Source organism: Larus michahellis, chromosome 19 (genome assembly GCF_964199755.1).
Source record: "Larus michahellis chromosome 19, bLarMic1.1, whole genome shotgun sequence".
NCBI classification, from domain to species: domain Eukaryota; kingdom Metazoa; phylum Chordata; class Aves; order Charadriiformes; family Laridae; genus Larus; species Larus michahellis.
In genome coordinates this window covers 4961426-4970072 of record NC_133914.1, presented here as the reverse complement: position 1 = coordinate 4970072, position 8647 = coordinate 4961426, and the positions used below count along the sequence as shown (strand labels likewise).

Genomic DNA, 8647 nt, shown 5'->3' with positions numbered 1-8647 from the left:
ATCCCCACCGCCCGGGGATGGCACCCCCCCCCCTTTCCCCCCCCCATCCTGCTGGTCCTTGGGGGGCTCCTGGCTGCTCCCGGGGCTTAAAAAGCCGCGGGAGGTGTTGGGGGTGTCATTTGTCACCGCAGCTTGTTCCCCCGAGGAACTCGCTACCGCCGGACACCGGCTTTGGAAAGGGGGACACCCTTGGGACCCGCAGAGCTTGCACCGGGCGGCATCGCACCCCTCGGGAATCCCCGGCAAAGCCATCCCGCTGGGGAAACCATCATTCCGTTGGGAAAACCACATCGTCCCGCTAGGAAAACCATGGTCCCCGGCCCTCTCCCGGCCAACACCGGGCTTCATCCCCGGGGCATCCGGCACCCCGACACCCACCGGGGTCCCCTCCGGCGGGGGCGGCCGTGCCTCCCGCTGCACCCCGCTCTGCACGCCTCCCCCCCCCATCCACTCCAGCTCCTGCACTCGTGGCCCTGCCCGGCGCTCTCGACTATATTTAGCCCTTCCCCGTGCTATTTGGCCTGCCTGGCAGGAGTTTATAACTGGCCGGGACGGCCCCACCTCCTTTCTGCTTTCTCTCCTTTTCCCTTCCCTTTCTTTTCCCCACGTCTCCGCTCCTTTCCGTCCCGTCCACCCCTTCGCACCCGGCCGCTCTCCCACCCTGCCCGGACCACCCCCCCCGCCGCCCCCCATGAGCTCTGTCTGCCGCCGCTTTGGTTTCGCTCCACCGACCGCCGAAGCCCGGCCGAGCCGCCGGCATGGGGCCCGCTGAGGAACTGGTCCGGATTGCCAAGAAATTGGATAAGATGGTGGCCAGGAAGAGCACGGTAAGGTGGCCGAGTCCCTCGGGGGGGGTGCGCACGCGTGTGGGTGTTTGCACACGCATGCACGTTTACACGCGTGTGCATGTTTGCACACATGTGCAGGCGTGTTCGGACGTTGCAGCGTGGCTCGGGACAGGGGAGGGAGGGGAAGCGGTGGTGGTGGTGGGGGGATTGCTCTTCACCCCCTCCCCTCTTGTTGCTGGTGGTCCCGGGGGGGGGCTGAGCTGGTCCGGAGGGTGCTGAACACCTACAGGTGCCACCAGCACCCCAGGGTGCCGTCGGCCACCCCAGCCTGACCTTGCAACGTCAGAGATAGCACCCAGAGGTATTTTATTTTGCCTCCGATTTGGGGCTCTCCTGCACCCCGTTGCTCCCAGCCGTTGGGATCTGGGGACAAGGCTGGGGTGGGTGGGGGTGTGTGTGTGCGTGTGTGTGTCAGTCCCAGGGGTGGCAGCTCTGGGCACCCCTCGGCGGTGCGAGACCGCGGGCAAACGTGGGTGACAGGTGCTTGGCCACCAGCCCGGCCACCAACACCCGATCAGGGCCGGTGCCACAGGCTCAGCCCCGTGCAAGAGAAAACTCCCCGGGGGGGTGTGTGTGTGTGTGTGTGTCTGGCTTGGGGGGGGGGGGGGGGGGGCACGACCCCCCCGCCATAGACCCAGACGCAGCCCTGCCTGTTGCACAAGCGCGTGCAAGCGTGCAAAGGGAGGGGAGGGGGCCAAGTGATGGTTCCCGGGTGGCTTTGGCCATGGCGAGCCAGGGGGGGAGCCAGGATCTGGCCCCCCCGGCCACCCTTTGCGCCAGGTGAGGATCCATCCGGGGATCCTGGCGATCCGGTGACGTGTGGGCGAGCGGAGCTGAGCCCGGCCCTTAAAGTTAATATTTCGCCATTTCCACCGGCCTTTGCCCCGACAAGGTGCAGGCTCCCGGGGGCGGGGGGGGGGCGGGGAGCAGTGCTGACGTCCCCCCCAGATCTGGTGGCTTTTTGGGATGCCAACGCTTGGAATAAAATCAGAGCCCGTGGGAGCCACACGGGCTCCGGTCCCCGCTGGGAATTACCCCGGGGACAACGGGCCTGATCCTGCCCGGCCCTCCTGCTCCGCACCCCCGTGCCTGCGCTTCGGGGTGGGGGACAGAGTCAGGGTCCCGCCGCGGCGTGGGGACGTCCCCCGCAGCCACCGCTCACGGAGGACACGTATGGGGAGGGCCTGAGCCATGGTGGGACGGGGGGCCCAGCTTGGTGTGGGGCAGTGTCCCTGCAAGGGGGATACCTGCGAGCTGGCGTCCGCTACTGGAGCTCTAAAAATAGAGGAGAGGAGGAGGAGGAGGAGGAGGAGGGCTCCATGCTGGGGCTATGTTTAGCCCTGCAGCCGCTGCGCACCCAGGGTCGGGCTGAAACCCCGCGGGTGCGTGTCCCACGGACCCTCGTACCCCTGTGTGGGGACACGCGGGTGTCCCCTGGCCGTCCCCAGCTCCCAGCAGCCCGAGGTTTCCTTCTGGAGGGATTTTTTCCCAAGCTTTAAGGGAAGCTCCTGCCTCCCAGCCAGGAGCCGTGACCCTGCACCGGGATGATCCGGCCGGATTTGGGGTTTTTCCAGGAGTGCCTCGCCGCGGAGGGTCAGGCGTTCCCCGGGGCTGCTTTGTGTCCCCTCGGGGTGCCCTCCCTGGCGCTGCCCGGCGCTGGCGAGAGGAGAGGAGGGTGGATGCGGGCTGCTGCGGCGTAGCCCCCCCCTCAGTCCTCTTCAGCTTCTCAAGGACCCCCGTGACCTCTCCCCGCTCTAGGAAGGGGCGCTGGATCTGCTCAAGTCCCTCACCGGCTACACCATGACCATCCAGCTGCTCCAGGTGAGGGGGGTCTGGGTGGGGGGCAGCAGCTGCTGGAGGGGGAACACCCCACGGGGTGGCTCGTCTTATCCCCCCCCACCCCCCCCCACCCCAGCACCAGCCGGCACACCCCTAAGGACAAATCCCTGCCGTCCGTCCCTAGACCACGCGGATCGGGGTGGCCGTCAACTCGGTGAGGAAACACTGCTCGGATGAAGAGGTGGTGGCCTCGGCCAAAATCCTCATCAAGAACTGGAAGCGGCTGCTGGGTGAGCGATGCCGGGGAGAGGCAGGAATCCCCCCACCCACCCCGGGCCCAATCCTCCCAGCACCCCAAACCCCGGATGCTCTCCGGGGGGGTCAGTGTGGGGGGGGGGGGGATCAGTCCCAAGTTGGGACGTTCAGGCTCCTGTGCCACCGCAGCCACCGTAACCCAGTCCTGCCAGGCGATGCGCGGACTCGATGGGTTTTTCCAAGGGCTCGTTTTCGCTCCGGGATGGAGTGGTGTAAATCAGTGTGAGCTCCCCCCGCAAGAGCCAAGCATCCTCCCAGCCGTCCCCCCAGCCAGGTTCTGGTAGGGGCCATACCTGTGACACCCAGCTCTTTCCCCCAGAGTCCTCCACCACCCTGAAGAAGGAGAAAGACGTGGACGGGAAGAAAGAGAAGGACACGGATGGGGACAAGGAGAAGAAGGAGAAGAGGCTGGATTTTCCCAGCTGCCCCAACGAAGGGGCGAAGCACCCCAAGAGCCCAGCCGAGAAGCACAGGGAGAAGCACAAGGAGAGGTGGGGGCTCCTGCCCGCTCTTGAGGGGGCACCAACCCCATGGCCAAGGCATCAGTGGGGCTGATAGGAGACCACCCTCCTTATAAATTGTTTGCTTTATCCATCTCTGCCTGTCCAGGGGTGCCGGCAGCACCGCTGGAGAACCGACACCAGGGCAGCTTTTGGAGAGGGGAGGGAGAAATGGCATATTTTTTTATTTTTTTTTTTTCTTTTCACTTCTTTAATGTTATTTATTCCCTGGGCGAGGGCTGTTTCGATGGGGCTCATCTGACCCTGCCCCGCTCTCTTCGTCCCTAGGAAGCCCAGCAAGTCCGGCTCTCATGCCGCCACCCCCCGGGGCCACCCTGCCGACTCCAACCCGGAGAGGTACACGCCGAAGGGCACACGGATCCTCACGCCGGGCACTGCCAGCCTGGTCGGGCTGCTGGGGCTCGGGGGGGGTCTTGGCCGGGGATGGGGGGTGCAGATGGGCAGGCAGGATCCGGCTCACCAGGTCACAGTGGGGGGATGCTGGGGCCAGGTTCCCTGAGAGCATCTCTCCATTCTTCTGGGCTTCTGCGCTGAAGAGAGTCCAGCAACGGCCGGAGCCCCACTGCGTCCTCGAAGAAGCCACCTCTGGATGGCAAGAAGGAGAGGTGGGTGCCTGGGCTGGATGGGATGGGAGATGTCGGATCCCAGCCCCACGCTGGGCTGTGGATGGGGGTCTGGACCCATCCTATCGCCGCTCTCTGACGTGGGGCTCGTCCTGCCAGGAGAGACTCTGCCGACTCGAGGTCCTCCACCACCTCGGCCACCTCCTCTTCCTCCCCACAGAAGAGACCATCAGGGGAGCGGTAAGGAGGGGACGTCCCCGGGCAGCCTGGGGAGGCTTTGGGGATCCCCTTTGGGGACCGTGGGACCCACGGCTGGGGTGGGTAGAGGTGGCTGGGAGCCCTGATCCTGCCATGGGCACCAGGACATTGTCCTTGAGGAGCAAATCCTCCCCCGGGGAAGATTCCTGTCGGCTTCCGAGCGCTCGCATTGATGTGCTGGTGCCTGAGGTCGGGCCACCTTTCTCTGCCCCCTGTCCTGTCTCTGGTGTCACCCCCACCGTCCCCCTCCGTGCCACCCCCAGGAGAGCCTCCGTGGGCACCAGCCCCTCGCCAGCTCCCACCGGCTCCCGGAGAAACTCCAGCGACAGCAAGGAGGAGAGGTAGGAGAGACCCATCCCACCGCCATGGGACCCCCGGCAGGTCCCCGGGACTGTGCCAGGACCCCGGCGCCTGCCTGTCCTCCCCCCTGCCACCCCCCGCCGTGTGTCCCTGCAGAGCCAACAGCAGCAAGGCCAAAGCGGAGCCGCCGCGGACCCCCACCAGCCCCACCTTCTCACCCAGCCCCTGCTTCCTGGCCCCCTGCTATCTCACGGGGGACTCGGTGCGGGACAAGTGCATCGAGATGCTGACGGCCGCCCTCCGCATGGACGGTGAGTGGGGCCGGGGGGGGGCGGTGCTGGAGCTGGGGGACCCTGGGGCTTGTGGGGGGTGGAGAGGGGGGGGCGGTGCAGGAGCTGGCTGCCCTGAGCAACCAGGCAACTTTAAGCCCTGGTTTCATCACACGTGGCAAAACAGGGAGGAAAGAAGCTTCCAAGCCTACGTTGAGCCATGGGGTCGCAGCACGGCCCCGGCCAACCCCCCCCCGCCCTTCCCCACACTGGGTTCAAAGGGGCAGCAGGAAACCCATCATCTCCTCCCTAAGCTACTGGCCCGAACTGGGCTGTTTCTCCAATGGGATAGCCCTAAGGGAAGCAACCCTACAATAACAAGCCAGGCTCGGCGTCCTGGGGCACCCACAGCCCTGCGACAGCCCCTGGACCTACAAACAAACGGCAGCTGTAGCTCGTGGCTCAGTGTTCAACCCCAAAAACGAAAGAAAAGGCGGTTGGAGGGGTCCCCGGTAAGGGGTTGGATGTGGAGATGAGGGTCCTCGTGAGGTTCAAGATGGGTAAAAATAGGTTTGGTAGAGACGGGGTGCCTGGGACAAGTTGAGGGGGGGAAAGGTGAGATTTTTTTTTTGGGGGGGGGGGGGAGTTTCTCGATGCACGGTGAGACCCGGCTGGTTTCACGCCCGAAAGTCACCCCTCGGCCTCTCCGCCCTTTAGACGACTACAAAGAGTTTGGCGTCAACTGCGAGAAGATGGCGTCGGAGATCGAAGACCATATCCTTTTGGGGGGGGCTGGGAGTCCCCAGGCTCCATCCCCTGGCGGGGGGGACACACGTGGGCTGAAGAGCGGTGGTGGGGACAGGACGGAGGGTGGTGGGGACAAGGACAGAGGGTGACGGGCTCTGCTGTCCCGGTTGCCTGCAGAGGGAGCCCAGACCCCGGTTAGAGGCTGATGCTGATGCTGAGCATCTCCTGGGCACCTGCCTTAGTCTGGGGGGGGCGTCTGTGTGTCCCCCCCCACCCCTCTGCTCAGGGACCTGCCTCCGTCCCTGCAGACATAAACCCCAAACCCGGACCAGGTCTCTCTTTTGAGCCTGCTGTGGGTGCCCGTGTCTCTTACCAGCCCCATGCCCAGGCTGTGCCACGCTGGCAGGGATGGAGCCCCCTCCGTTCACCCCCCAACTCAAGGCTTGGGGGTCTCCTGGCAGCCCCCCCCCAAGACCGGGACCAGTCCCAAGGTGGTTTGCGCTTCGATTTTTGGTTCATCCCACGCTCTGGCCATGTGTGCCCACGGCCTCATGGGACACCCCCCCCCACGAAGCTGCCACCTCATCCCATCCGCCCGCATCCGTGCAGGCAGCCGGTGGCTTTTTGGCCAGCCTGGGAGGAGGAGAGCGGGCTGAGCCCCCCCCCCCCACCGTGAACTCAGCACAGGACTTGGGCATGGTCCCTGACCGCCTTTGGCTGTCACAGCCGGGAAATGCGAAGTTGTTTTCCACCCCACATCCCAAGTTGTGCTTCGTCACCCAAGGAGGGGGAGACCCCCCCACACAGATGGTGCCCCAGGGAGCAAAACCCTGTTGAGATCGGCCACTTCCACATGCACGTGGGCACTGGCCCTGGTGACAATCCGCACCACCGAGCCCAGAGCAGCAGCGGGTGCCCACGGGGGCCGCCGTCCTCCCCACCTTGCCCCCTTGATTCCTTGACGGAACCCCCCACATATCTTCCAGGAGCTGAAGAGCACGGACATGAAGTATCGCAACCGGGTGCGGAGCAGGATCAGCAACCTGAAGGACCCCAAGAACCCCAGCCTGCGCAGGAACGTGCTGTGCGGGGCCATCCCGCCCAGCCTCATCGCCCGCATGACTGCCGAGGTGGGCAGCGGGGTGGGGGGGGGCACGGGGCTGGCTCTTGTGGACCATGTCCATGCCCATCAGTGTCCGTTCTTGGTGCCCAAGGGCTGGCTGGGTCTTGGCTTGCTGGTGTCCACGCTGGATTTGTCCCAACATCTCCCCATCCCACCTCGGGGCTGGCTGGAGCGCGAGAAGCATCAGAGCAGGGGTGCGTCAGCAGGGGGGCGGCAGCCAAAAAAGATCCGGGCACTGCCTGGCGCCCCCCCCCCCCGGCCCCAGAGCCCTGTGACACCCCCCCCCACCCATCATAGAGCTGGGCGGGGGGTGTCACACTGTCAGGAGCCAGGCTTGAGAGTCCTCTTCTCAACCACGGTCCCCAAATCCGGCGGCAGGGAGCCCAGTTCCCTCCGTGGGGAGCCAGGTCCCTGCAGGCAGCAGTTGCAGGTTGAGGATGGGGTGATTTTTTTTCATCCGGATGGGCCGGAGCCCTCCACCAAGAACAGAGAGAAGGATCAGTCCTGGTCCTGGAGAGGATGGGGAGGGTGCTGGACCGCGGTGGCTTGCACCCCGTGCCGGCTTGGCTGCTGACGCTGCCGGGCTGGTGCCGGTGGCAGGAGATGGCCAGCGATGAGCTGAAGAAGCTGAGGAACGCCATGACCCAGGAGGCCATCCGGGAGCACCAGATGGCCAAGACGGGCGGCACCGTCACAGACCTCTTCCAGTGCGGCAAGTGCAAGAAGAAGAACTGCACCTACAACCAGGTCAGCCCCGAAAAGCCCCCCGGGGCTCCTCCCTCCCTGTCCCCAGGGGACCCCGACTCGGGGGACGCCGGAGGGGTCTCCGCTGACCCCGCCACCCGCTCCATCCTAGGTGCAGACGCGCAGTGCCGATGAGCCCATGACGACATTCGTGCTGTGCAACGAATGTGGGAACCGCTGGAAGGTCTGTGCCCAGCCTGGGGTTGCTCGGGGTGTCCCAACCCTCTCCCGGCCCCGGGGGGTTGGCAGAGCCCCCCAGAATGGTGCTGGGGGGCTGGGTGAGGGCTCACCGCCTGCCCCCGGCTCTGCTTCTCCTGCAGTTCTGCTGACGGCGCCCGGCAACAGGCCTGGAGGGGACACGGTGCAAGACGGGATGCTGTGACGGCCACATCAGGCAGCCGGGGTGGGGAGGGAGGGTGACGGGGTGGCACTGGTCCCTGCGTTCCGGCTCCCTGCTTCCTTGCACTGGGCTCCCTCGAACATCCCCGGGAGCCGGGCTCCGGCGACAGGTGGGTTTGCTCGGGAAGACCCCGGTGAATTCAAGCGGTTCCTCCCTGTAAACACCTTCCCTTTGCTTGGGGTGTGCTGGGAGCCCACTGGGAACGGACTGGGAGACCGGCCTGAACGCGCCCTTCCCTGGAGAAAAGCTGGACTTGGACAATTTGGGGACAGGAGGGGCATTGCCCCGTGGATGTGGGGCTGTGCCACTGTCCTGGGGGCCGGGGGTGAGAAAGGGCCGGGTTTTACCCCCACATACGCTCTTCTTGACCTAAGCGCGCGCAGTGGGAGGCCACGGAAGCAGGCAGGGTGGTCGCAGCGGTGTCTGGATGCCGGAGGGATGCCACCGCGTCCCTCCGCTCTGTGACATGCGGATCTGGCTTGAGGCACTGTGTCCCTAGGAAAGAAGGAGGGATGGGGGGGAGGCGGGAAAGGAGTAGGGAAAAACTCTCCAGCCAGAGCAATAAAGGTGTGAACAGCCTCTGCGGCGTAGTCTGCTTTCTGAAGGGGGGATTGGGACCCCCGCCTTGGTTCGTACCCCCCCCCAGCTCAAGCTTTGCTGTCCTCCAAGACCCCCCAAGCCAGCTCCACACGTGTCTTCAACCCACCAGCCCCCAGCTTGGGCTGTAATGGTGGCTTGATGCCCAGCCATTGCCTACCTGGTGATTAAAAACCTTTAATT

At 65.3% G+C, this 8647-nt stretch overlaps 1 protein-coding gene across 4 annotated transcripts; it reads left to right on the top strand.

Moving 5' to 3' along the window:
* The first annotated feature begins 521 nt into the window (after positions 1–521).
* Positions 522–8446, top strand: TCEA3 (transcription elongation factor A3). Of its 4 annotated transcripts, none has more exons than XM_074563181.1 (14): positions 522–827; positions 2607–2669; positions 2812–2917; positions 3262–3433; positions 3731–3799; positions 4000–4068; positions 4186–4266; positions 4548–4625; positions 4741–4895; positions 5571–5627; positions 6576–6730; positions 7324–7470; positions 7580–7651; positions 7788–8446. In XM_074563181.1, exons 1-14 carry the CDS (start codon positions 759–761, stop codon positions 7794–7796), a joined length of 1302 nt encoding a protein of 433 aa, XP_074419282.1. In that variant the 5' UTR covers positions 522–758; the 3' UTR covers positions 7797–8446. The 4 variants fall into 4 exon arrangements, 3 of the variants coding, with proteins under 3 accessions (XP_074419282.1, XP_074419281.1, XP_074419280.1); XR_012584228.1 differs by having other exon boundaries at positions 524–827; positions 6815–7470; XM_074563180.1 differs by having other exon boundaries at positions 524–827; positions 5571–5632; positions 6581–6730.
* The last annotated feature ends 201 nt before the right edge of the window (positions 8447–8647 follow it).